At 48.3% G+C, this 27,255-nt stretch overlaps 3 protein-coding genes across 8 annotated transcripts; 2 read left to right on the top strand and 1 right to left on the bottom strand.

Moving 5' to 3' along the window:
* Nucleotides 1-39: 39 nt before the first annotated feature.
* Nucleotides 40-19,026, top strand: LOC133236769 (testis expressed protein 56-like). Of its 2 annotated transcripts, XM_061398964.1 has the most exons (3): nt 40-351; nt 5,978-6,176; nt 18,239-19,026. In XM_061398964.1, the coding sequence occupies exons 1-3, from the start codon at nt 159-161 to the stop codon at nt 18,276-18,278; spliced, it is 432 nt and encodes a 143-aa protein (XP_061254948.1). In that variant the 5' UTR covers nt 40-158; the 3' UTR covers nt 18,279-19,026. The 2 variants fall into 2 exon arrangements, 1 of the variants encoding a protein (XP_061254948.1); XR_009733032.1 differs by lacking the exon at nt 5,978-6,176.
* On the top strand, nt 6,933-7,190 carry LOC133236771 (testis expressed protein 56-like). Its single transcript, XM_061398965.1, has one exon. The coding sequence runs from the start codon at nt 6,933-6,935 to the stop codon at nt 7,188-7,190; it is 258 nt and encodes an 85-aa protein (XP_061254949.1).
* Nucleotides 7,239-24,680, bottom strand: ECI2 (enoyl-CoA delta isomerase 2). Of its 5 annotated transcripts, none has more exons than XM_061398961.1 (11): nt 24,558-24,640; nt 21,466-21,499; nt 21,223-21,376; nt 18,996-19,094; nt 18,594-18,782; nt 18,301-18,370; nt 14,985-15,087; nt 14,179-14,299; nt 9,510-9,599; nt 8,092-8,235; nt 7,239-7,506 (listed from the first exon to the last, which is right to left on the bottom strand). In XM_061398961.1, the coding sequence occupies exons 3-11, from the start codon at nt 21,328-21,330 to the stop codon at nt 7,351-7,353; spliced, it is 1,080 nt and encodes a 359-aa protein (XP_061254945.1). In that variant the 5' UTR covers nt 21,331-21,376; nt 21,466-21,499; nt 24,558-24,640; the 3' UTR covers nt 7,239-7,350. The 5 variants fall into 5 exon arrangements, with proteins under 5 accessions (XP_061254945.1, XP_061254946.1, XP_061254943.1 ...); XM_061398962.1 differs by lacking the exon at nt 24,558-24,640 and adding an exon at nt 24,151-24,273; XM_061398959.1 differs by lacking the exon at nt 21,466-21,499 and having other exon boundaries at nt 24,558-24,680.
* Between the last annotated feature and the right edge of the window lie 2,575 nt (nt 24,681-27,255).

Raw genomic sequence — 27,255 nt, 5'->3', positions numbered from 1 at the left:
AGGATTCCAGGCTGAGCTCTGGGCTATTGTGACCCTCAGAACGCTCAGCAGCCAGAGGGCAGAAAGGAGGCCCCATGGTGCCTTCCTGGAGATGACGCTGCCAGGGCCTCCCCGCCTCCGCTCTCCTTTCGCTCTTCTCCGTAACTCGGAGGGTCATCATGGGGACAGCCAGCAACAGCCAAGTGGAGCTGAAACTCCCGCTCCTCGAGAAGCCTAAGGCCCCGAAAAACTACAGCCACCCTGAGGTTCTCCATCGCACCTTTGAGACTCTGTCCAACCTTCACAAGCTGCTTCCCAATCATCTGATGGAGCTGCTCCACTCCTGCAAGAGTGAGGAGGACAAGAAAAAATGTATGTGGGCAGAGGGTGGGCGCCAGCTCTTTAGGAAGCCTGCCCTTTACCGTGGTACCCACGCCCCTTCTGCAGTCATGCGTGTGTGTGTGCTAAGTCGCTTCAGTCACGTCCGACTCTTTGTGACCCCATGGACTGTAGCCTGCCAGGCTCCCCTGTCCGTGGGATTCTCCAGCAAGAATGCTGGAGTGGGTTGCCATGCCCTCCTGCAGGGGATCCTCCCGACCCAGGGATGGAACCATCTACTGCATTGCAGGCGGGTTCTCTACCACTAAAGCCACCCGGGAAGCCCCTCTGCAGTCACGAGTGCTAAGCTAGTCCTGCAGAGCAGGTGTGGTTCACGCCTGAGGCCTCGACCGCGTCCGTCCTTCGTGCTGTGGGGCCACGTGCTCAGAGCTCACACGCGGTTCACCTACACACTGGCCTTCCCAGCACCGCCTCCTGCTCCTCTTAAGTTAGCCTTTTATGAATCTGTGGAAAGACGGGAAGGGGCCTAAGTGACAAATCCAGTGAATGTACAAGTTCAGTCCTAGATCTGGTTTTAAGCTTAGTGGGATATCTTCCCAGTTAAAGGCCAGGCTTTGAAGTTCATTTCTCGGCTCTGTTTCCTACCCCTCCTCCTTTCCTTTTCCAGGCTTGCACCGCCCTGGAGGAACACTGTTTTCCCGCAGGCCTTACAGGCTTTGCAAGGTGGAGTGGCTGCCCCTCCTGGATCCGCCAGGGAGGGTGATAACTGGACTGATTTGCAGAGTTGGGTGGAGTCTGCCTCCCATGTTGTTTAGCTCAGGTGAAGGGCAGAGGTAGAGGGCAGCCACTGGCCCCCAGGGGCTTAAGGAGTGAAGTGGCAGCTGCCGCACTGATGAAGACACAAGTTCTGGGTAGGAAGGCGGGTATCGGGGTGCTGATTTTAGAACACAATGGCTGATTTGGCGAGTTGTCTTCTGGTGGTGGTGGCTTAGTTGCTAAGTCGTGTCCGACTCTTGCGACCCCATGGACAGAAGCCTGCCAGGCTCCTCTGTCTGTGGGATTCTCCAGGCAACAGTATTGGAGTGGGTTGCCTTTTCCTTCTCCAGGGGATCTTTCCAACCCAGGAATCAAATCTGGGTCTCCTGCATTTTGTCTTCTGAACGTACAGTATTGTGAATCAATCCCAAGATCCAAGTTATATTAAAGATTACGTAACAATCAAGAAAAGTGTAAGTGCCTCAGAATAGACAGACATTATACACTGGCAGTTCACAAGATGAAATGCAAACCGCCAATAGACATGAGAGGTGTTCACACACTCTGGTAATCAAGGAAGTAACAGAAAACCCACGAGGGGTTTTCCCTGTGGTCCAGTGGCTAAGACTCCAAGCTCCCAGTGTGGGGGGCCTGGGTTCAGCCCTTGGTCGGGGAACTCGATCCCACATGCCACAGCTAAGAGTCTGCAGGCTGCAGTTAAAGATCCCGCTTCAGCGACAGAGATGCAAGCTCTTCCCTGCTGCAACTGAGACTCAGTGCAGCCAAAGAAAAGAAAGAAATATATTTAAAAAGATAAATCGAGGAGATATTTTTAAGCCATCAGAGAGGTCAAATTTTGTAAGATCAATAATGATAAACACATGGGGAAATTAATAGCCTCACAACTAACTGATGGTATGTTCATTGCTTCAGGCTTTTTTGAAGGTAATCTGAAAGTCTTTGTCAAAGTTTAAAATGTATGTTGCTGGCTTACTGAATGAGTTGAACTCAGTAAAGAGTAAGCAGAGTGTCCTGGGACTGCCAGGATGTAGACCCACAGACTGGGGGTTAAAGCAACAAATGTATGGTCTCGCGGCCTGGAGGCTACAAGTCCAGAGCCAGGGTGTCAGCAGGCTCTGAAGCGGCTGGGAGAGGATTCTTTCTTGCCTCTTCCTGGTTTCTTGAGTTTGCTGGGAATCCTTGGTGTTCCTTGATTTGCAGATACATCACTCGACTCTGCCTCCGTTGCCACAGGTGCGTCTGCACACGTGACATCCATCTTCTCCGTGGGCGGCCACTGTCTGCGTGTAGGAAGGCGTCTGTCCTCCCACAAGGAGCCCATATTGGATTAAGAACCTGCTCTGCTCCAGAACAGGGCTTCCCAGGTGGTCCTAGCAGTAAAGAACCCGCCTTCCAATGCAGGGGATACAAGAGACTCGGGTTCAACCCCCAGGGTAGGAAATGGCAACCCACTCCAGGAGTCTCGCCTGGAGAATCCCCATGGACAGAGGAGCCTGGTGGCATACAGTCCATGGGGTCGAACAGAGCCGTACACGACTGAGTGACAGCGCACACACTGCTCCAGTATGACCTCATCTTAACTACATCTGCAGGGTATTTCCAAGTGAGGCCACGTCCGGGGACACTGGGGCTTAGGAGACGCTACAGTCCCCAGAACTACAGCACCTCTGCCTAAAGAAATCCTCACGTGCCTAACAGAATGCTTAGCTTTTTCTTATATAGTTAAGTTTGTTGTTCATAGTTGGATATCTGGCGCCACTGGATGCTTTTCAGACCGTGTGGGCTTAGGACAAGACTGAGACAACAGAAAAATGCGCATGCTAAAATCCTGTTAGATACGCGTGTCCTTCAACTCAGCGTCCTAGAGAAATACTGGCCCGCCCTGCACACAGATGCAGGAGCAAAGGTGTGTGCTGAAACACTTTTATAAAGGTGAAAAGTTCTAAAAAACCTATTATCATTCAACCACAGAATGGTTAAACAGACACCTTCATACTGCGAAATACTGTTAAAAAAAAGTCGATATTAAAACATCTACAAAACACACTGCAGAGTTTTAATAACAGCGATTCCATTTTTGCCAAAAGAAGAGTGTAAATTCAGAGATGGGAATATGTACATGAATGTTTAGAAAAGGGTTCTAGATGGAGACACAGCAAATTCGGGACGGTGGCAGGATAGCGACGACGGGAAGGAAGAGGTTCCTTTGACTGTTGTTGACTTTGAACCTCTCCAGCAAAGATGGGTTTATTCGGTATCCACGGAGAAGTGCAAATCAGCAAACCACAAGGAAGTCAGCACAGGGCAAGGACAGGAGAACGCTTTCACGGAAGGTAAAGGAATCCGGATGGAGGGCAACCAACGGAGTGAACAAACCGGCTGAGTCCCGCGGGAGAGGAGGGAGGGGCGGGTCTTTCTTCCGGTTTGGGCTCCGCTGTGGACACAGGGCTGAGAGCGCCCCCTGCTGGTCTCCTGGCTCTGAGGTTTCTGTTGATTAATTTTCTGCGCTGTGTACACTGCTTCCCTGGAGAAGGCGATGGCAGCCCACTCCAGCACTCTTGCCTGGAGACTCCCATGGACGGAGGAGCCCGGTAGGCTGCAGTCCATGGGGTCGCAGAGAGTCGAACACGACTGAAGTGACTTGGCAGCAGCAGCAGCATACTGCTTCCCTGGTGGCTCAGACAGTAAAGAATCTGCCTGCGACTTGGGAGACCTGGGTTCCATCCCTGAGTTAGGAAGATCCCCTTGGAGAAGGGAAAGGCTACCCACTCCAGTGTTCTGGCCTGGAGAATCCCATGGACAGAGGAGCCTGCCGGGCTACAGTCCATGGGGTTGCAAAGAGTCGGACATGACTGAGCGACTTTCACTCACTATACTTAAGTTGTTTAATTTTATTTTAATGAACGTCTTTCCATGCATCTTTAATTTTTGTAATTAAAATTCAGTTTTAAAATTGAAAATGCAGTGAGCGTTTATGTGAGGTTCCCGTTTTGATTTCTCAGTGATATTCCAGTTACATGTTGATTTATGGACTTTGTTCTCCTAGCCTTCCAGTGTAGACACAAATAGGTATGGACACCTTTAGCAGTTGGTAGCGTTCCTGCCATGCAGGCTGCGGTCCACTGAATTATCCATATATTTGAAATCCTGACAACCAAGCAAACCCTACACTCATGCTGTGGGGCGGGGGGAGCCTGAGGGAGGCTGGGCGGCCCAGCTGTGTGGTCATGGGGCTAAGGACCCGCTGCGAGAACCCTGGCCTTCACCCGGGAGCTCCGTACTCAGGCCTGCTCTTGAGTCACTTGGTGTGATTGTCTGGCCTCTAAGGATGAAGCTGATCACTGTCATCATACCATTTAGTTCACTTAGTCTGCATGAGGCAGTGTTCCTGGGGGTCTCTACCAATTACCCTGCCTAGGAAGGACCTTCAGGGATCCAGCCGGTGGAATAACGGGGGCTGGATGAGCTCTGATCTAATTCCGAGTCCGATGCAGGGCCGCCCTGAATCTCCTGAGGCTCAGCTCCTCTTGCTGCAGCAGCTGTGTGACAGCTTCTTCTCCATGCACCTGACTGGGTTGCAGAGATGCTCGGAGCACGGCCTGCAAACTGGCTTTTGCTTCTCAAAGTGTTACCAGTTGGCAAAGAGATAAAAAGCCTGCCCTGCAAGATAACTCAGCTATGTCAGTAAACAACGTGCATTTTAACTGACTTCCCTTCTCCCTCCCTCTTTTTTTTTGGTGGGGGGGTAGAGATGGTTTTGATGAAGGAAGGAAGCGGTGTCCTGGAACACTTTCTGACACAAGTTCTGTCTCACTGCCAACGGGCAACTTATGGGCCATCCGTGTGAAGCAGCGAGTGTGATGTCAGGGCAGTGTGTGGTTACTATCACTGAAGCACTTGACCTTTGAGAATCACAGACAGATCACACCATCGACCCTCAGTGCCTGCCCTGTGCATTCCTTCATTCTCTGCTTGCTGGGCATCTCTCAGATGTCCAGGACCAGGCTAAGGTCTAAATGCTGCTCACAGGTATTTTTGGAATGAAGAAATGGCAGAGCTAAAGAAACAAAGAAAGTCACTCAGTCGTGTCCGACTCTTTGCGACCCCATGGAGTGTAGCCTACCAGACTCTTCCATACATGGGATTTTCCAGGCAAGAATACTGGAGTGGATTGCCATTTCTATCTCCAGGGGATCTTCCCCACCCAGGGATTAATGGCACAAATAGCCATTCTCAAACCAATGCCATGTGACTCTTCCCAAGCAGAGATGGGAAGAAACACCGAGTTACTCTAATGCTCGCTGCACCAGGGCTTCCCTGGGGGCTCACATGGTGAAGAGTCTGCCGGTTGGAGAAGGAAATGGCAACCCACTCCAGTACTCTTGCCTGAAGAAGCCCTTGGACAGAGGAGCCTGGTAGGCTACAGTCCATGGGGTCGCAGAGTCAGACACGACTGAGTGACTGACACACAAAATGGAGGAGATTCTTGCTGGCGCAAGGGTACACTTATCTGTTCTCCCATCTCCTGCAGGAAACAGGATGGGGCAGACAGCACCTGGCAGGCAGGACGGGTCTCCACCCTGCCCCCCACCCCTTCTGGAAGTCTTAGGGCCTCAGTGCCTGCAACAGTTGGCCTCGGGCAAATAAAAGACAAAGTTGTTTACTGGCTAAAAAAAAAAAAAAAATCTGCCTGTAGGGCAGGAAACCTGGGTTCAATCCCTGGACTGAGGAGATCCCCTGGAGAAGGGAATGGCAACCCAACCCATTCCAGTATTCCTGTCTGGAGAATTCCACAGATGGAGGAGCCTGGCGGGCTACAATCCAGGGGGGTTGCAGAGTTGGAGACAGCTGAGCGACTAACACTAATTTATTCTATTACTAGGTGAGAATTCTGAATTCTCTGGCTTAGAAAGGATCTTAGAAAGACATCAGTTTCCAAGAGAGATTAATCTGACCCCCAAACCAAGCAGTATGCCCCTGTGGAGAAGGAGGCAAAACAACAACGCCAATCAAGGGTGGAAGACATGCCGCTTGTGGGGTAAAAACACAAAGGATCCTCCGATGTCAACCATCGTCGTCAGGTGGGGGCCAGCTTTGTCCCAGGCAGGCCTGTTTAGAGATGTTACAGGATGACCACGAACCCGATGCCTTAGCGAAAAAGTGACTTGAAGTTGTCTCTGGCATATGTGGTTGAGTGTGAAAACAAGCTCTGCTCTGCATAAAACACATGAGCCGCCTTTTCACCCCCTGCCGCACCCAGGGTCTGTAGGCATGCTCAGAGGCGGAGCAGGCGTGTGGGATCCCCGTGGGCCGCCGCATTCCAGGTCGGGGAGCAGACACCTAGCAGGGCTGGAGTGGGATCCTAGGGACCCAGCCACTGAGCTGCAGGGCTTTTATGCTGCACAAGTCAGGAAGCACCAGCCCGCCCCAACACGGCCGGGGACCCAGGGCACAACCCGAGTGGCAGAGGCTTGCCTTTATTCCTAGTTCACCAGTTTCCTTCTTTCTCACGTAAGCATGTACAAGCTATACATTTTTCCACTCAGCACCAGTTTCACTATACCCCATAAGTTGTGTTTTTATTAGATTACAAGGACAGTGAAGGCAGCTTTCAGATGTGTTTTTTATAAGAGACCTTCTTAAATGAGAATGAAGATGAGACAATACATGAGGAAATAACCACTGATTCGGAATATCACGTTCCTGGGAAATGGTCTTAATTCTCCGTGTCTTTTTGGCAGATGATAGGGGTGGAATGAAGCTAAGATTCTAACTGACCCTCTGATAGTCCTGCTCCTTTCTGCTCACTCCCCGATGCCAGGTGGCTGAAAAAGAACATGCAACCCACCGAAGACCTTGCCTCGGTCACACAGAGGTTGTCGGTGTTCGGGCCAATCGAGTCGGTGACGCTGTGCGGACGGCAGAGCGCCGTGGTGGTTTTCAAACACATGGTCTCGGCCTGCAACGCGGTGAGCGCGTTCCAGAGCAGGGCGCCGGGCAGCATGTTCCAGTGTGCCTGGCAGCAGCGGTTCATGTCTCGAGAGCTGAGGCTGCCCCCGACCAAGAGCCCACAGAAGTTCCCCAAGTGCGTTTGACATCATTTGTTTCCCATCAAGGCTCCAGCACAATACAATCACAGCAAGTGGTATTTAAGCACTGAAAGAAGGCACAGCGAGCTTTATTCGGCTCGGGGGCTGACACACGGGAGCAGCGGTACAGCGCTTCCCTGGAGGCGCCCGGCTGCCGCGCAGGCCATCAGAGCTTCGCCTTTCTGGACAGGAAGCTTGCGATGGCATTCATGCATTCGTCTGACTGCCACCTCTCCCTTAGGACACTGCTTTCTTCCGCGTTGACCGCGTGCAACTTTTCTTTCTCCCTGTTTCTGATGATCTGCTTGGAAATTCTCATGGCCTGAAAAATCAAAAACCAACAGTTAGCTGAAGAGGTATTCTAAGAGTAGTTGGAATCATTCTAGAATTCTGATGATTGTGTGGCTCAGTAGTTCCTTTGATCCTGTGATACCTTGTAAGGAAGACAGGGCTTCTTGAATGTTCGAGTGTGCACACGTCACCTTGGCAGGGGTGGGGCGGGCCCTGTGACCGCACACTTCTGGCTCCAGGACTGCGTTCTGAGCAGCAAGGACGAGAGTCGCTCAGCAGCGGGCACGTGTGGACGCACAAGCGTCCCTGGGAAGCTCACCGATCTGCCTGCTCACCTGGGCTCAAGGCCAGAAGTCCCAGCAGAGGCGGCCGAACAGCCTCCTCAAAGTCATGCCCAGGAAGAACTGCCCCTCTGCCGCCACAGCCCAGAAGTGGAACGGCCATTTGGAAAGTTTCGTAAAAAGTCAGTATTTCTAACGTTATTATGGTTACTTTTAACATCAGATTTACATGTGCTCAGAGCAAGCGAAGGTGTCTTGTTTTTTTTAAATTGCTTATTTAAGGCAAATGGTTCTTGCAAGTAAAACAAACAAACAAAAGGGTCCCGAATACTAACATTTGGGGGCAGCTTTGAATATGCTTTCAGCCTGGCCCACACTTCCTTCTGAAAAGTGCCGTCGGGAAAAACTTCGGTAACGAGTCCTTGGGCACATGCTTCCTGGGCCGTTAACTTCTTCCCAAAAAGGAGCATCTCTGCCGCCTGGAATGAAAAGCAAGGTTAGGACGTGACTTCAGTGAAGAAAGGCTCAGTAACTCAGAGTGAGCTGCTCTCAGCAGACATGCGGCCACTTCCTTCGGTCTTTGAGATCGCCAGTATTTCTCATTAAGGGAGAAATTAATGGCCCCACAGGCAATGCTGTGCAGGCTGTGTGCTGAGACCGCCAGGCTTTCGAGAAGGCTTGTGGAGTTTGCGGCTTCTCTTGTGTGTCTATGCTGGGCAGGTAAGAGCTGGGACCTAGACCAGAAATGCCAGATATTGGGTCTATGACAAATGGCAGCTATGATTTCCCGTTTCATACACAACACATAACCACAACAACAAGAAATGAAAACTCAAGGTCATAGAGGACGACAACCAGCTTTTAGAAACAGCAACGGTCAATTCCCTTCCCTGGAAATTCACACAGTGGTCTGGGGAGTCAGGTGAGCTCTAATTCACTGGAGGAACGTGATGAAGACTAACGTTCAGATTCTAACAGAACTGGGGTCACTGAGAGGGTATCTTTCTCTGTGTTTGCCATTTTTCTTCAAAGACTGTTCCACAGCCAAATGCTCTAAGCCTTTGAGTTGGGTCTGCCCGACTTTTCAAGTTCAAATCTGTGTAACACTTCAGGGAATGTGTCAAAAGAGATTTAAAAGGGGGCTTCCTCAGTGGCCTAGTGGTTAGGATTCTGGGTTTTCTCTGTTGTGGCCCAGGTTCAATCCCTGCTTGGGAAACTGAGATCCTGCAAGCCATGCGGCATGGCCAAAAAAAAAACTTAAAAAAAAAAAAAATTTTTCCCATGGAAATCTGACAGCAACAGGCAAAGGCTCCATCCCCACTCCTCTCTCAGATCTTGGAGGATGTCTGCCAAGCCCCTCCCACCCCGGTGGGGTCCTGCACACAGACAGCGGCGGGCACTGAGGCTTCCGCCGCCGCAGGGACAGGCCGGAGTGGCCACAGGCCCCTGGGTGCCCGCCCTGCCCCGAGCAGGCTGGAGAGAAGGCTGGAGAGGCCAGGACGGCTCCGGGCGCAGGGGCATGCAGCTCAGCGTGACCCGCGGTCTGCAGAGCTGCGGACTGAGCGCCAACCCCCTCCATGCGAGACCCTCCCCACGGCCCGGCCCGGCTCCTCTCTTTAAAACTCTCGGATCTGCGGGGCAGATCATGTGCTTCTGTGTCATCCCTATTATCAAGGGAAAGAACAGGGGGTACGGGACGCTTTCGGAGTGGAGAGACTTTCTAACGTTTATTTTTAAGGCTTCCAAGACCTACCTTGCTTGAGCCCATTATCTTGGGGAAAGTGTAAGAGGAACAGCCTTCCGGACTTTGGCCCAGGTGACTGAACGGGGTGTGAAAGCTTGCCTTTTTGGAGAGAAAAGAAAAAGAGAAAAGAAAATCATCTTTTCACATGTGATTTCAGAAACATCACCATCTGTTTATGTCCTCCTTACGGTACTTAACTGAAGCACTTTATCGTATTACACAGGCAGACCTCACTCCACTAAGCTTTTGCTTTACTGTGCTTCACAGACACTGCTTTTTTCTTTTTTTAAAGAATAAATTGAAGGCTTGTGGCACCTCCGTATCAAGCAGGGCTGTCCATGCCATTTTCCCAACAGTGCTATTTTCAAATTAAAATGTTTTTAAAACATTTAAAAATAGCTCATGGTTTTTTAGACACAATGCTATTTGCACACTCAACAGACTACACTATAATGTAAATGTAACTTCTCAAAGCACTGGGAAATCAAAACATTCCTTTGACTCACTTTATGGTGATATTTGCTTTATCCTGGTGCTCTTGAAGTGGACCCACAATGTCTTCAAAGTGTGCCCTACACACACAAATTGACTCTCTGGACATACACAGTTTGATGAGTTTTAAACAAATATATACAGTTATGTAGCCACTACCATAGTCAAGATATAGAATATTTCTATTGCCCGTGGTGGTAACAAACTTGCCTGCAGGAGACATAAGAGACAAAGGCTCGATCCCTGGGTTGGGAAGATCCCCTGGAGAAGGGAATGGCAACCCACTCCAGTGTTCTTGCCTGGAGAATCCCGTGGACAGCGGAGCCTGGCGGGCCACAGTCCACGAGGTCACAGAATCAGCCGCGACTGAGCGCACAGCCTGTTTCCTCGTGCCCTCCCGCAGGCAGCCTGTTCCTCTCATCCCTGAGCCACCACCGATCCGGGCTCTGTTCCTACAGTTTTGCCCTTTCTCACATGTGTATAAATGGAATCATACATCCTGTACCCACTTCTCCTTTTTCAGGCCTCTGTCCTTAGCAGAAGGCTCCTGAGTCTCCACGTTGCTGTCTCATGTACCAGGATTTTGTTCCTTCTTATTTCTGAGCAGTATTCCATTGGATGGGTATATCAGAATTCATTTATCCATTCACCAGTTGAAGCCACTGTGGCATTTCCAGTATTCTGGATACTGTAAGCTTACGATGAATGTCTATTTTCAACTCTCCTGGGTAAATACCCAGGCTTGCAATTGCTGAGCTATGTGGTAAATGTGTGGTTTAACTCTCTAAGAAGTTGCCAGACTATTTTCAGAGAGGCTGCACCATTTAGCAATGCCACCAGCGGTGTATGTTCCAAATGCTCCAAGTTCTCCCTAAACCTTGTCATCATCAATCTTTTCAATTTTACCCGGTCTCATAGGTGTATCATGGTGTCTTGGTGTGGTTTTAATCCCTTGGTGGCTCCACGGTAAAGAATCCACCTACAATGCAGAAGACCTGGGTTTGATCCCTGGGTCGGGAAGATCCCCTGGAAGTGGAAAGGGCAACCCACTCCAGTATCCTTGCCTGGGAAATCCCATGGACACAGGAGCCTGGTGGGCTACAGTCCACGGGGTCACAAAAGCGTCACCCATGACTGAGCAACTAAACAATGACGGCTAATGATGCTGAGCATCTTTTCACATGTTTATCAGCTATTTAGTGTCTCCTTTGGTGAAGTAACTTGCAATTCTCTGTCCACTGTTTTTAAGTTGGCTTGGTTATCTTTTTATTATTGAGCTGTAAGAGTTTCTTACATGTTCTGTTTACAAATCCTTTTCTTAATGGTGTCTTTCTCATATTTTTAAGAGCCATTTACACTTTCTTTTCTGTGAGCCGTATTATTCCTCTCCAGCTTGCGATTCTGTATTACATTGCTGATCCATCACCTCACTGATTCATTTTTAAAACTATACTAGCAAGGTTAGCCTCTATTGTTTTCTCAATTGTCTTGATTTTGCCCCAGGGGTTTTTGATTGGCTTTAAATACCCAACACTACTTTAATATTGGTTATTTAGGCTACAGAGTCAGTCAGTTATTCAACTACAATAACTGTGTTTTCTGTGTTTTCCTAGATGTCAGAAATATTTTTGTGTTTCTTGATGAACGAAAAGTTCTTAGGAAATTAACTTATAATTGACAATTCTGTAAACAGCATATTTAGACTTCATTTTTCCATAATCAGACATGTTGAGGTTTTTTCAATGAATACTGTTAAAAGATAAAAACATATGATGTGCGACACATACAAATCAAAATAATAAAAGTATACGGAAAACAGTAATTAAAGGCACCTGCCTTCTCTTTTGCCCCCAAAAGAAAGCCTTTTGGAGAAAATGTGCTGAGAAGGAACATAATCAAAAAACAAAGGAGCCAACCTTGGAAAGTGTCACAAACAGGTCCACGGAAAGCTAAAGCTCTGCAGCATTTACTTACTTACAAACATCATTATAAGCAACACTGAGTGAACTTCAGAAACAAGAGCAATAGAGGCAGAGACGGTCAGATACTGGCGTCAGGCTGCCTGGTGACCCTGGAGCTTCTTGACCTCTGTGCCATGGTTTTCTCATCTGTGAAATGGGGATGAGAGCCCCTGCCTCACGGGGCCATTACTGTGGGTGCTTACTGAATATGTGTAATGGGCATCAGCAGAGTGTCTCCTGTGGACTGACCACTCAATTATCTACTATTGTTATGACTTCCACCTTTTCATGAGCTCAAAGGAGAAAGGTGCTGTTTGCTGACGGAGACGCTAATAGGCAGGCATGACCTACTGCCCATAATAAAGAATAATTGGTTATATGGGTTAAATGTTAACCCACATTTAATATGGTATACATTCAAGAAGCCAGGAATGAACAGATCCTATAAAATCAATTTCTCTCCACAGCTTCTTTCTTCTGTGTCTTTCTCTGATTTGAAATTGAATCTTGATTTAATTCAGTTGGGTGAAATCTTAGCGGTGGTCACTATCTGTCAAATATCTTACTGTGGGCCCAATCTGTCAGCATATATAATACACACACATTTCCCTCTGATTTCAATTTTAATTTAAGTTGTATCGTAAGACGGAGTCTTAGGAATCTTTATCAAGATGATGCTCATGACAATCATTTGGAATCTAGTGGGAGAGTAAGATGCAAATATGACACTATTTGGCTTTCAAGTCCTACAGAAAGAGACCACCAACTTCAGGTCAGGAACTTCTGCTCTTACCCTGCTCAAAGCAGATCAACGGATGGGTCATTTAACACACAGAATGGGACTGAAGACTGTGAAGTTCTGCCTTTGGGCAGAAAGTTCTACCTACAAAGGTTAGGTGGCCAAGCGTCTAGAATTGCACTTGCTATTTTTACGGGGAGATTATTAATAAGTATTAGATCTGACAATATGCCCAATCGGATTGAAAGGAATCCAGTCAATGATGGGAGTAAAGGACCCTTATAAATGGCCCTGTTACTGGAGAAGGTACCTCCAACAAAACCAGGCATCTCTTCAGCAGCAAAAACCAACTGTTCCCTGCAAGGATATGTGTACACCAGCAAATTTCATTGCCACAAAAGCAAGAGTCACTCTAAGACTCTGATAACCCTAAGAGGTGGTTATTAGTTCTACAGGAGAAGTTCTAGGGTCAAGGTGCTAAGATAAATGTTTATCACATCATCTTTGTTTATAAGGAAAAGAACTAGGCATGCTAGGGTTCCAGTGTCGGGGACTTGTTAAATTAGGTAAGCTAAATAACCCAAGTGTTAGCGCTGCTTATCTCCGAGTGGGGAGAGGAGTGATTTTATTTTTTAAAAATATTTAGCATTTATCTACCTGGCCACGGCGGGTTTAGTGGTGGCACGCAGGCTCTGCACTGTGGCACGAGGGGTCTTTAGCTGTGGCATGCAAACTCTTGGTTGGCACGTGGGGTCCAATTCCCTGACCAGGGGTGGACCTGGGCCCCCTGCATTGGGAATGTGGAGTCTTAGCCACTGGACCACTAGGCAAGTCCCAAGGAGTGATTTTTAAATCAACTGTTTTCTTTGTACTTTTCCATATTTTCCAAATTTTTATTTTCTACTATGACATACATTACTACTATAGTAGGAACTGAAGTGAAAGTCTATATAATTCAATGGTGAGCATGAGGCAGTAACTTCTCTGAGCTTCGGTTTTCTTATCTGCTAAGGGCGGGGTGGGGGGGGGAGTGAAGGTAGATACTGCCTGAAAGTCCTTTCTTAGTCTAGATTTCTAGATTCCAGGGTTCATTTACACTGAAAAAAAAAAAAAAGATCAAATAACTCACTTGCATAACCTTCAAAGCTGCTTTTTTTTTTTTTTTTTTACCCATGCTTGCAAGTCTGAAGGTCTCCTGACTATTTTAGAGCAAAGTTGAATAACTCTTGTGTCATAGGCTGAGAATAAACAGAACCAAAAGGGCTGGGACAATGTTCATGACGACACTGGTGTTTAGGAAAATTCAGGTTAAGAGTGAAGGAAGAATACAGCATGTCAAGGCAGACTAATTCTTTGGGGAAAATGTAACTTTCATCCCTTCTAACCCCGACCACATGCCCTGTTTACTACCGGCAACGCCAAAGCAGCGTTTGGAGGAGCGTGTCTTCCCCAGCCTGACATCACTCGCTTCTGCCCGCGGACTTACCCGGTCGGTCGCGTAAACGACGTCAAACAGCCCGAGGATGGTGACGGAGATCCCCACGGCCGGACCATTCACCACGGCCACCAGAGGCTTCGGGAAGTCTATGAAACAGTTGACGAAATCCCTGCAGACACGGAAATAGACAGGCGTGTTGAGCTGTTCCCAAGCAGCGTCACCGAGGTCCAAGCGGGACCGGGGTCCGGAACGCGCTTCTCTGGGCGGGCTGGAGACGTTTCCAGCTCCCGGCACCTCCCCGGCCTGCAGCCCGCGATTCACGGGGGCCCCGTCTGCGGGGCACTGGAGGGGTGCCTGCAGGGACCCCGGGGCCGGCCTCGGTCCACATCCTGCGTCCTGGGCCTTCAGTCAGGGCCGTGAGTCAGCGGCCGACTCGGAGTCAGCACGGGCCGCGGGGTCCCGGCGTGCTGGGCAGCAGAGCGCCGGGCAGCAGGGCCCGCCTCCAGCCCCCTGGGCGCAGCGGTCCCGGCAGCGAGGCCTCCCCCAGCCCGGGAGACGGCGCTCGGCTCCTCCGCCTCGGTGCGGCGGCGGTGGCGCTGTCGCTGAGTCGTGACCGCCGCTGCCTCGACGCGGAGAACTGAGAGCGCGCCGGGAGCTGGCTGCCGGGCCCTCCCGTGAGGAGCGCTCAGGGGAACGGGAGTCACCGCGGGGAACCAGACGCCCTTCCTGACGGCGGCCGGACAAGTACGCTTGTCGGAAGTCACCGCCGACCACAGGGAACCAGTGTTTCTCTTTTCTGCAAGCTCAGACCCCCTGATGAACCGGGCGAGCCCCCGGGTCAGCCGGCCCCTCACCTCAGGAGGGCGGCCGCGCTCCTGGCCATCTCCTCCAGCCCGCCGGCGGGCACATGCGTGAAGTTGGTCAGGTCGTTCCCGCTACAGTAGTAGTCCCCGCTGCCTGCGAACACAAGCCATGGGCGCGCCACTCAGGCACCCGCCGCTCCGGCACCTCCTGGGCGCCAGGCTCGGCGCCGCGCTCTGCGAGAGCACCGTGAACCCGCGGGGGTGCCCGCCCTGGCTGACCAGACGCTGCATTAAGGACACGCTGACAAACGCAGGCAACGCGGCTGGGCCACGAAGGGACGCGAGAGCAGGCGGGGGGGCTCTGATCTCATCTGGGGGCTCGGGGAGGCGGGGGCGGGTACGGGCACAGGGCGGGGGTGTTCTCCGGAGCTGACAGCGCGTGTGAGGCTCTGGGGCGGGTCACCCGGCGCTCGATGGGCCCAGAGAGGCACCATCACAAAGTAACAGTTGCCTTCAGCTTGCTCTTCTCAGTCCAAGACAGAAAGTTAGAAGGGAAAGCAGAATTTACGGAATCTATATGACATGAATTAGAAAGGCAAGTCTAATCGACATAATTATAACTCTACACCTTAATAATCAAGAGTGAATTTACTTTTAATTCTTAAAATTTTTTAAAAATTTAAATACTTATTGTTATTACTTGGCCAGGCTGTGTGGCATATGGGATGTTAGTTTCCCTGACCACGGATCAAATCTGTGTCCCTTGCATAGGGAGCAGGGAGTGACTGCACCACCAAGGATGTCCCTGAAGTCACTTTTTAAGTGTTTGTGGATGATATAAAACAACTGGCCATTTTTTTGCTTCTTAATCTTCAAGGTAGAGATTTCAATATATATCTAGTATACATGAAATTTTAACACATTCTAAAAAAAAATTAGAAAAACTGATCATCTCTGATTATAAGCCAGGAATTGATAACAGAAATGCAAAACACACAAAATCCTTTCTGAAAACTGAAGGACCTATTATTACAACGCTGAGATAAAAAGAGTAAGTAAGAAACCAAAAGTGAAGGGTATATAGAAAATAACTATAGAACAAGCACGTGTGCTAAGTCACGTCTGACTCTTTGCGACACTTTGGACTGTATAGGCTCCTCTGTGTATGGAGAGTCTCCAGGCGGGAATACTGGAGTGGGTTGCCATGCCCTCCTTCAGGGGATCTTCCTAATCCAGGGGTCAAACCCGCACCTCTTATGTCTCTTGCACTGGCAGGCAGCTTCTTCACCACTAGCGCCGCCTGGGAAGCCCAGAGAACAAGCACTATTTATCAGCACTTAATCTTTCCGTTTTCTTACTTGTAAAATACTAGTAATAATAGGGCCTAATATCATAGGGTTATTGCAAGAAAGCTTAGAAGAGTTAAGAATTAAGAAAGCTACCAAACAAATTAAAATGCTTAGCCCAATGCTCGGCAAACAGGAAGTATGATACAAACGTTAGCCGTTATGACCAGCTAATATGAAATTCAGCAGTTTCACTTTTACAACATGGATATCTTTGCATATTTACTGAAAGATGTATGCCTGAGGATATTCCTTGCAGCATGATTTTAATAGCAAAAGACTAAGTACAACCTACCTGTTCACTGACAGAGGAATAATGAAACAAATTATGGAGTCCTGAAACTTTCATACTTTGCAGTCCTGCAGAGGAAAACTTAGATGTGCAGGTGCTGACTGAGAACAAATTTTCAGGACAGCAGTTAGGACAGAAAGGTAGGTATAGTGTGTGTGTATTATGTGCTTCCTCTTCTGTTTACAAAAGGAGGGGTAGGGAGAATCACACACACACACAGGCAGTTTCTAGAAGGCTCGAGAAAAGCTGAGGTGTTTTAGGATGCAGGCCTGGGGTTTTAGTTTAGTTATATGCATTTCAGTCTTTGGGTTTTTAAAAAATGATGCGCCTGCATTGTACATTCAGTTTAAAAAATGTTAACTAAAAAGTCAGAAACTGTTCCTCTCCTATAAGCAGCTAGCGCTGCCTCTGGACTGTCCCCGTTGCCTTCCTGCTCCTAGGCATACACAGGGGATGCCAGAGCATCTTTGCGTCTTCCCCACTTCACTCTTTCTCATTAGCTGTTAGGGATCTTTCTCCTCACCTCTCTCTCTCTTTTTTTTTTTTTAAACTAAAAGTGCTCTGATATTATATATTTTACAAATTTCAATGAAAATTAAAATCACTCCTGGGGATTCCCTGGTGATCCAGTGGTTAGGACTCTTCACTGACAAGGACGGGAGTTCAGTCCCTGATTGGGGAACTAAGATCCCACAAGCTGCATGGTGCAGCCAAAAGAAAAGATAAATAAAATAAAATGACTCCTGCTTCTGCCATGCCAACACGCAGCAGTGGCTCCCGCCTCCCAAGTGCGGTGTGAGCCCTGCCCTGCCCTGCCTCAGGTCACCATCTTGACCACTCTGTAGGGTTAGGAAGACACTGTCTTCTCCACTTAGGAAGCAGAATTCACCCACAAGTAGTAAGAAGTGAAGCTGGGATTTAAACTCAAGTTGATCTGCGTCCAGAACCTTAGCCTTCACCGCTATACACATGCAAAGCCCCTACCAAGTTCAATCATCAAGTTCTCATCAGCCCAGGCCCATCAGCATCCATATTTTCCAATAATTATCACAGTGCTGATATAATTGCTAATGTTTTATTTCGTAAACATTTTTCTATACGGTGACTCTCTACAGTTACACTTTTTAATGCTTTTGCAATACAGAGTCTACAGGATGTTCTAGCATATGGTTTATTATGGTTATTTAGAGTATTTAGAATGTTTTGGGAGATTCCTGTGTCAAAGTATGTGAGCATTTTACATATTGTCAAATGCTGTCTTTTTAAAAGGTACCTAACACTTTTTAAAGTCATTTCTGCTGCTGTCAGCAAGGGGCATTTATTCTACCATGACCTTCTCAAAATTCAGTATAGTATAAAAGTTTGCTAATTCAGATAAGCATTAATATAAACTGGTATCTCATCATTTTTATTTGTGTTCTTACTTATTAATCTGGTTGCATTTTCCTTGTTTCTTTGATGCCAAGACTTTCTCATACAAACTGTCTATTCATTTTACTCACCAATTTATCTAACAGGTTTAGCACTTTTCTTACCAAATTGTACCTGCTTTTTACATGATAAAGGTATCAATCCTATGTCTTACCATATTGTTTATATATTTAAGAATTAGGGTATCTCAGCACTAGAAAAGATAATAGAGCTTATTTACTCAATTTCTTTTCTAGGAGAACATCCTCCCCTGCCCCCAAACAGAAATCTAATTAAGAAATCCAAGGAAATGTCTTACCTGTTAAAACAGTTATGGCTGACTCATCCTTGCTTGCAGCCTGAAGTGCAGCTATGATGTCATGATACATCTGCGTGAAAGAGGGAAGACGAGGAAAGGAGAAAGCTGAAAATGATCATTCCTACCCAGTGGGTCCTCTCCACGTCCGTCTGCAAGCCCGCTCTTTGCAAAGTGCCAAACGCTTACCTCGGCTGTATTTACAGAACCAAAAAGGATGCTGATACCCTACGGTTTTTGAGTGAAACAGAGGAGACAAGACAAGCAGGACGGACTCCCGGGGCAGATGGTGTTACCTGAGTGGTGAGAGCATTTTTTTTGGCTGGACGGTTCAACCTGATGGTGGTGATGCCGTCTTCGGAGGTCACCACCAGGCTATCGCTTTCCGGTTGCTTCCTGTCTGCTGCAGGGGCCTCTGGGCTGGGGGACTCAGAGGAAGCACTCAGCCTGGACACCAAGTCCACGTAGTTCTGTCGGGCAGCTTCCTAAAGAGAGATGGTGATTTCAGCCCAGTTAATGAACAAGCATTTTGAGACACTTCCTGTCCTACTCAGTACACCTGATGGCAATGAAGGTCCTGGTTGGATATAGGGACCTCTATCCCCAGAGGGCTCATCTTTATGTCTTAATAGGGAGAAACACCCACCTCCCTTAGGAGCACAGTAAGTGAAATAAAAGCAGGATGGGAGTCCATGTACCTTGGACAGACTGCCAAGAGCGTTCCATGCATCCCATTTGGTCTTATTGATAAAGTCCAGCATACCTGGTTTGGGCACGTTACAAGGTCCTTCAGTGGCCTATGAAAGGAGAGGGGCAATTACTGGTCAAACGCACATGCAAACTGGGCCTTAAACAGCTGAGATCCATGCAATGCACACTGGCATGATGGTGCCTCCTCTCCCAGGCAGCTTCACAAGGCAGAGACTGATCTGAACTCTCCTCTCCCCTGCCCTCTCAAACAGGAGAAAAAAGACTGGAGAGCCAAAATAGGCTATTATGGGTTATCAGTCCCTAAAGTTATAATTGCCTCCGTATGAACATAATGCAAGATCAGGGTTTGGGGAAATGCTTTCAAAAAACTAATCGTTCATTAGGTTTGTATCGATGGTTCAAGCAGTCTTTAAAGGAAACTAGCCAACAAACACTTAGAAAACACGGTGTATCCTGAAAGCTCATTCAAAGGTACCACTCCCCACCAGTTCCTCACAAATCTGTGGTGGTGGATGTCCAGTAAGTGAGCAACAGAGCTGCCCCAGAGGGGGGCGGGGGCAGGGGTGGGCACCGGAGCCACTGGCCCTTAGGACACCTAACTGAAGGACATGCAGTTGGGGAGGGGGAGGTGCAGTGAGTGTTTTGAGATTAAAAAATATATATGCACTATTCTTTTCAGAAATGGCAACTTAAAACTCCATTTAATAACCATGCTTTTAATTGTCATATTTCTAGCTAAAAGAGAAAATAAGACAGAGGCTTTGCACTATTCTTTTCAGAAATGGCAACTTAAATCTCCATTTAATAACCATGCTTTTAATTGTCATATTTCTAGCTAAAAGAGAAAATAAGAGAGAGGCTTTGAAAGACGAAGACAGTAAAGGAGGCTAAGATGGTCCGAAGAAAAAGACTTATTTCTCAAGAGTTAGCCATCGGGGATGCTAGAGGCAACACGGGCCATAAGACTGCCCCCCACTTGTGACACATGGGTGTGAGACCAGGGGCTCCTGGAAGTGCTGACTCTGGGCAATGACCCGGAGGATGGCTCACAGGACACACTCTCGTCCTCCCGGTTACCAGTCATTGCAGTGGGGGGGTGGGGGGTGGGGGTGAGGGGAGGCAGGGAAAAGACGGGACTCAGATCAGCAAGGAAGGAGCACAGCGGTGGAGTAAAGGAGAGATGAGTGTGACCCGCCCCCAGCGGCCACTGCAGAGTCAGGACTGTGTACTTTCCCAGTCCCAGCTGCCGTGTGATGCACACACAGCGTCCTGCCACCAGGGAAGCTCATCCAAGCCTCCTTGGTGTTCAGAGTTTTCCTTGGGGCTCCGCCACTTCTGAGTGATTCTCTGTAACTGCAGCCTCCGCTCCAACTCTACCTGGGGGGCCAGTCCCCTCTAAATCCCATCCTTAGACTCTCCAGGCAAACAAAGACTCGGTCTATCCTGCTTGGCGTTTCAAGGGCTTAGAAATTACCTCCCAGAAGCCAAGGGCAAGGGTCAGAACCTTGTGGGGCAAGGCTAAATTCTTTAATATACACACTAGTATCAAAGTAAGAGGGGCTCACAGGGATCACAGAGGAAAAGAGGACACAGGAGCCCAGAGGGTCTGACTTTCTGGATAGTTTTCAGACACTGTAACTGAAAACTCAAGTTTTGAAATGTTTTTATAAAGATTTTCAAATATATGTAAGAGTAGAATATTATAATGAACTCCCAATATTCAGCCCGCAAATTCAATTAACTCTCATTTTTGCTATATTTGCTTCAACCATCCTTTTCCGTTTATGCTTAATTTTTTAGAGAATGGCAAACATCACACCATTTTTCACTCCATGTACTAAGTATGCACTCCTAAAAAAAAAATCAATTTTTCTTATATAACCATGATGCTATTAAGAATAGTTCCTAGGTGTCATCTAATACTCGATCCCTATTCAAGTTTCCCAGCTGTCTCAAGGCCACGCTGCCAGCTGGCCGTGCCTTGTCGTTATGGTTGCTGTATCTCTGAAGTTTCTTTTACTCCGCAGTGATCCTAAGGAGTGACTGTTTGCCTTAACAGTGCTCTGAATCTTATCCAATAAACTCTCACTCATACACTCTTTAGAGGAAAGCCAGCAACGCACTCAGGCTGTCTTCTCAGAGCAACAGACAGCGTGTCTATCTGAGGACCCCTGTGCTCAAGATGCTTCTCTCCCAAACACCTGCGGTGCTCACCTGCTTGTAGAGTGCGTAGAGTTTCAGCTTCACCTCATTGCCCGGATCCTCCTTCAGGAGCTTCACCTGGCTCACCGCGTTGTTAAAGTCCTTCTGGCTGGCTAGCATGGTGGGGCCGCGCACGTGTAACCCAAGGGCTGGGACCTGCAGGGGGCTGCAAACCGGCAGGCGGGTTCCTAACTGTTTCCAACTCCTCCACGCCAAAATGCTACGTTTCTCCAGCAATATTTGCCTTGCACTTGCCTCAGCCAGTGGTTAGTGGTTTCCAAACTGGTCCCTGGATAAGAAATCCAGACAGAAGCTAACTTCGGTAAGGAAGGCCCTCAGAGATAAAAGCAGCCAGAAGCCAGGGAGCCCGGTAACGTTGTCAGAGGCAGGAAGTAAATAAGAGGCCTGGGAGGAGGTGGGGGGCAGGAGCGCCAGGCAGGATCTGAGAGCTGCCAAGCCTCCTGTGCAACTGAAGTTGTTTTAACCCACTTGATGGTGGCAAAGAGCAAAAAAATGTTCTTTTTAGAAGCACAGTTGTTTTATGAGGGACCTCCCTGGTGGTCCCATGGCTAAGATGCTGTGCTCCCAATGGAGGGAGCCTGGGTCTGATCCCTAGTCAGGGAACTAGATCCCACAGGCTGCAAGAGCCGGTACAGCTAAAAACAAACAGACAAAACCGCTGAAGCAACTGCGGGGAAGGGACATTCAGACTGTAAATGCCGAGTTTGTGGGGATGATCTGAGAGTTTCAGCCTGGGTAAAGCTCCCCTCTGCTGATCTAAATAACTCTCCAAGACCTTGGGGCACTCGTTCCTGCCATGGTGAAGGGGACTCTTATCAGCAGTGGCAAAAGCTAAACGTGGAATCCACCTGTCTGGCCACCCAGGCAAACTGCTCCAGCATCAAGAGACTTTTATTTTGAGGCTGGCAGCTGGCCATTATCTCTTGGAAAAGTGAAAGTTGCTCAGTCATGTCTGACTGCGACCCCATGGACTGTATAGTCCATGGAATTCTTCAGGCCACAATACTGAAGTGGGTGGCCTTTCCCTTCTCCAGGGGGTCTTCCCAACCCACGGATTGAACCCAGGTCTTCTGCATTGTAGGTGGATTATTTTACCAGCTGAGCCAGCCACAAGTGAAGCCCAGCTCTTGGATGGCAAAGTCAAAACTCTTTACTGGCTTATTAAGAGACACTATCCTGTATACTTCTGGCTTGTGAAATGATTATAATTCCCGGCACGGACCCATGTCAAATAAAACACTTGACAATCTCAACCTCTGAGTATAACGGCAACCCACTCCAGTATTATTGCCCAGAGAACCCCATGGACAGAGGAGCCTGGAGGGCCACAACCAATGGGGTCACAAAGAGTCGGACACGACCAAGTGCACACACACCCCACAGACAAAATAAGGACACCGAGACCACCGGGTAAAGTGTACAGGAAGAACTCAGCATCCCAAGATCCAGACGCAGCCTCTGCAGCTGAACCTGCGTCCCTCTAGGACCAAATTTCCTTACCGACTTTGTGAGTCGTTCTTATGCTCCAAATTCCGTCCCCTTTCTCGTCCCCTCTGACCTCAATGCTGGGCGAACTGAGCACTATGAAACCAGTCAGACGACTAAAACTGCTGCTGCCGATACTATCGTTCTTGCACTAAAACTGCCGTTCTAAACAGCCCTTGAAACATGCAAACTCAGGCTATTTCTCCAGAGCAGCATAAGCCCACAGACCTCCAAGCCACGGACCACCTGGCCAGAGAGTCATAAACCAGAGACATCCAATGATTACTGTCAACAGAGGATAATTAACTTCAGCTTCTCTGCTCTCCCCCCTTCCCCCCAAAAAACCCCTGAGGGGGTTTCTGTGAGTCCTGCAATAAATCCGTACTTTGCTGCCAGCTCCTGCTGCTGGAACTTGGTCTTCTGCTCCAAGGGCACAAGAGCCTTTTGCTCAATGATGTAGTCACTGATTAACAAAGTATAATCTTTTATCAGGTCAATGCCTAACTCTGCTCAGCAAACACCTGAGTCCCAGCACACACACAGATAACAGGAGAGGAGAAGGAAGGTAGGTTTTCAGAAGGAAAACTGGTTGGTGTTGCAGATAGCGCTTCTTTCTTAAGAGAGGTGGAGGACCTACCTGGGGGAATCTACTTGGCCTGGATGCTAGGCTGTGACACTCACTGAGCAGACACGCTCAGTCCTCACCTCCAGCAGTCTAAAGAGCCAGCAGCAGAGTGGGGACAGCAAGTGTGGCTAAGTCCTTTTTAAGCACACACTATAAGCAGCGGGAAGGGAAAAGCATCACAGCACAGCAGTGAGGTCATAAACAAACAATGGATGTTTACAGCAATGACTCGCATCCAAGATGATTAAAATAAGTTATGAATAAATCCCACACATAACAAATGTATCACCTCCTCTGCAATAATGTAATTTTCAAAGACTGAGACCAAACTTTGAATTAATGCCATTCAGTAAAATTAGCCTTCTGGTTTTACATTAGGCTTCCCTGGTGCCTCAGTGGTAAAGAATCTGCCTGCAATGAGGGAGACCCAGGTTTGATCCCTGGGTGGGGAAGATTCCCTGGAGGAGGAAATGGCAAACCACTCCAGTATTCTTGCCTGGAGAATCCAAGGACAGAGAGCCTGGAGGGCTATAATCCATTGGGTCACAAAAGATTTAGCGACTAAAGGACACGTTTTATATTAAATAACTGAATCATTTTTTTCCCCCTAAAAAGGAAAAACTGAATCCTACACGAATCTGGCAGCTGGAAAGTTTCAAGTAGAAAACGAACGGAAAATTTTAAATGTCCTTAAAGGCCGAAATGTGCATTTTTTTCCCACAAAATACGATACAAACGTATTTATTTTAAAATCGAGTTTTAAAAACAATTAAACGCACGACCGTTTAATACATAAACCGGGAACGTGCCTCTCCACGTAGGCGGATGGCGCGTCCCGCGGTCTCCCCGTCGCCTGTGCGCCCCGGGTCCGGCCTCACGTGGGCCGCCGCGCGCCCCACCAGGAGTCACCCGGAGGACGTCCTCCGCGAAGCACCCAGGTCACCCCCCGGAATGCGGGGCGCTCCTCTGGAAGGCCCGACCCGGCAGGCGGCGCCTCCGAGCCCGGCAGCGGCCGGCGGGGCGGAACCGGCCTTGGCGGGCCAGACCTCCTTCGGGCCCCGAGGACGGCGAGCGCGAGGCGGCCGCCTGACGTCTCGCTCCCCGGCCAGCCCGCGCGGCCCGCTGCGACCCGCTGCGGCAGGAGGCGGAGACAGGCCGCGAGCTCCCGCAAGGACGCGGCGTCCAAGGGCGGCTCTGAGCCCGGCTCAGCACGTACCTGCCGAGAAGCCCAGAGCACCAGCGCCTGGCAAACCTGCCTGCCAACCCCGCCATGGCCGCCCGAGTACAATAGCCGGACTGCCTGACGGGGCGCCGGGCGTGACACCATAGTAGAAGCGAGGGCCGGGGGCGGGGCAGGGGCGGGGACGGGGGACGGGGCGGGGCTTGACGCGAAGTAGTTCAGTGCTCGGTCAACACGGACTCTCTGAGACCCCGTGAACCGCGCGACGCCAGGCCTCTCTGTCCATCACCAACTTCCGGACTTTGCTCAAACTCATGTCCATTGAGTCAGTGATGCCATCCAACCATCTCATCCTCTGTCGTCCCCTTCTCCTCCTGCTCTCAATCTTTCCCAGCATCAGGATCTTTTCAAATGAGTCAGCTCTTCGCATCAGGTGGCCAAAGTATTGGAGTTTCAGCTTCAACATCAGTCCTACCAATAAACATTCAGGACTGATGTCCTTTAGGATGGACTGGTTGGATCTCCTTGCAGTCCAAGGGACTCTCAAGAGTCTTCTCCAACACCACAGTTCAAAAGCATCAGTTCTTCAGCACTCAGCTTTCTTTATAGTCCACCCCTCACATCCATACATGACCACTGGAAAAAACATAGCCTTGATTAGACGGACCTTTGTTGGCAAAGTAATGTCTGCTTTTTAATATGCTAAGTTGGTCATAACTTTTCTTCCAAGGTGTAAGAGTCTTTTTATTTCATGGCTTCAGTCACCATCTGCAGTGATTTTGGAGCCCCCCAAAATAAAGTCTGACACTGTTTCCACTGTTTGTCCAGCTATTTGCCATGAAGTGATGGGACCAGATGCCGTGATCTTCGTTTTCTGAATGTTGAGTTTTAAACCAACTGTTTTACTCTCCTCTTTCACTTTCATCAAGAGGCTCTTTAGTTCTTCACTTTCTGCCATAAGGGTGGTGTCATCTGTATATCTGAAGTTATTGATATTTCTCCCAGCAATCTTGATTCCAGCTTGTGCTTCCTCCAGCCCAGCATTTCTCATGATGTACTCTGCATAGAAGTTAAATAAGCAGGGTGACAATATACATCCTTGACATACTCCTTTTCCTATTTGGAACCAGCCTGTCGTTCCATGTCCAGTTCTAACTGTTGCTTCCTGACCTGCATATAGGTTTCTCAAGAGGTAGGTCAGGTGGTCTGATATCCCCATCTCTCTCAGAATTTTCCACGGTTTATTGTGATCCACACAGTCAAAGGCTTTGGCATAGTCAATAAAGCAAAAAACAGATGTTTTTCTGGAACTCTCTTGTATTTTCGATGATCCAGCGGATGTTGACAATTTGATCTCTGGTTTGTCTGCCTTTTCTGAAACCAGCTTGAACATCTGGAAGTTCACGGTTCACGTATTGTTGAAGCCTGGCTTGGAGAATTTTGAGCATTACTTTGCTAGCGTGTTGGATGAGTGCAATTGTGCGTTAGTTTGAGCATTCTTTGGCATTGCCTTTCTTTGGGATTGGAATGAAAACTGACCTTTTCCAGTCCTGTGGCCACTGCTGAGTTTTCCAAATGTGCTGGCATATTGAGTGCAGCACTTTCACAGCATCATCTTTTAGGATTTGAAAGAGCTCAACTGGAATTCCATCACTTCCACTAGCTTTGTTCATTATGATGCTTCCTAAGGCCCACTTGACTTCACATTCCAGGATGTCTGGCTCTAGGTCAGTGATCACACCATCGTGATTATCTGGGTCATGAAGATCTTTTTTGTACAGTTTTGTGTATTCTTGCCACCTCTTCTTAATATCTGCTTCTGTTAGGTCCCTACCATTTCTGTCCTTTATTGAGCCCATCTTTGCATGAAATGTTCCCTTGGTATCTCTAATTTTCTTGAAGAGATCTATAGTCTTCCCCATTCTGTTGTTTTCCTCTATTTCTTTGCATTGATCGCTGGGGAAGGCTTACTTATCTCTTCTTGCTATTCTTTGGAACTCTGCATTCAGAGGTTTATATCTTTCCTTTTCTCCTTTGATTTTTGCTTCTCTTCTTTTCACAGCTATTTGTAAGGCCTCCCCAGACAGCCATTTTGCTTTTTTGCATTTCTTTTCTATGGGAATGGTCTTGATCCCTGTCTCCTGTACAATGTCATGAACCTCAGTCCATAGTTCAGCAGGCACTCTATCAGATCTAGTCCCTTAAATCTATTTCTCACTTCCACTGTATAATCATAAGGGATTTGACGTAGGTCATACCTGAATGGTCTAGTGGTTTTCCCTACTTTCTTCAATTTCAGTCTGAATTTGGCAATAAGGAGTTCATGATCTGAGCCACAGTCAGCTCCTGGTCTTGCTTTTGCTGACTGTATAGAGCTTCTCCATCTTTGGCTGCAAAGAACATAATCAATCTGATTTCAGTGTTGACCATCTGGTGATGTCCATGTGTAGAGTCTTCTCTTGTGTTGCTGGAAGAGCGTGTTTGCTATGACCAGTGTATTCTCTTGGCAAAACTCTATTAGTCTTTGCCCTGCTTCATTCCGTATTCCAAGGCCAAATTTGCCTGTTACTCTGGGTGTTTCTTGACTTCCTACTTTTGCATTCCAGTCTTTTCCAACTTTGTGGTATCATAGAGGGTGACGGAATGCCTGGTTGTAAAGCACCCATAGGTTCAATTATAGCTTTAATTTTTCTTAAATCAGTTAGAATTCTCCATTTTCCTGATTTCTTCTTAG

Source organism: Bos javanicus, chromosome 23 (genome assembly GCF_032452875.1).
Source record: "Bos javanicus breed banteng chromosome 23, ARS-OSU_banteng_1.0, whole genome shotgun sequence".
NCBI classification, from domain to species: domain Eukaryota; kingdom Metazoa; phylum Chordata; class Mammalia; order Artiodactyla; family Bovidae; genus Bos; species Bos javanicus.
The sequence above is the reverse complement of the archived record's forward strand: the minus strand, read 5'-3'. Positions and strand labels throughout refer to the sequence as shown.

Bases quoted from the DNA above. Each gene is read 5' to 3' on its own strand.
- LOC133236771 (XM_061398965.1), top strand. From the start codon at position 6,933: ATGCAACCCACCGAAGACCTTGCCTCGGTCACACAGAGGTTGTCGGTG.
- ECI2 (XM_061398959.1), bottom strand. From the start codon at position 24,613: ATGGCGGGGTTGGCAGGCAGGTTTGCCAGGCGCTGGTGCTCTGGGCTT. The intron at 21,377-24,557 runs GTACGTGCTGAG...GCCGGTTTGCAG, and splicing joins TGCTCTGGGCTTCTCGGCAG to CCCCCTGCAGGTCCCAGCCC. The intron at 19,095-21,222 runs GTGAGCACCGCA...CTCCTTTCATAG, and splicing joins TCTACGCACTCTACAAGCAG to GCCACTGAAGGACCTTGTAA.
- LOC133236769 (XM_061398964.1), top strand. From the start codon at position 159: ATGGGGACAGCCAGCAACAGCCAAGTGGAGCTGAAACTCCCGCTCCTC. The intron at 352-5,977 runs GTATGTGGGCAG...TTCTATTACTAG, and splicing joins TGAGGAGGACAAGAAAAAAT to GTGAGAATTCTGAATTCTCT. The intron at 6,177-18,238 runs GTGGGGGCCAGC...TTTCTTTTCTAG, and splicing joins ATGTCAACCATCGTCGTCAG to GAGAACATCCTCCCCTGCCC.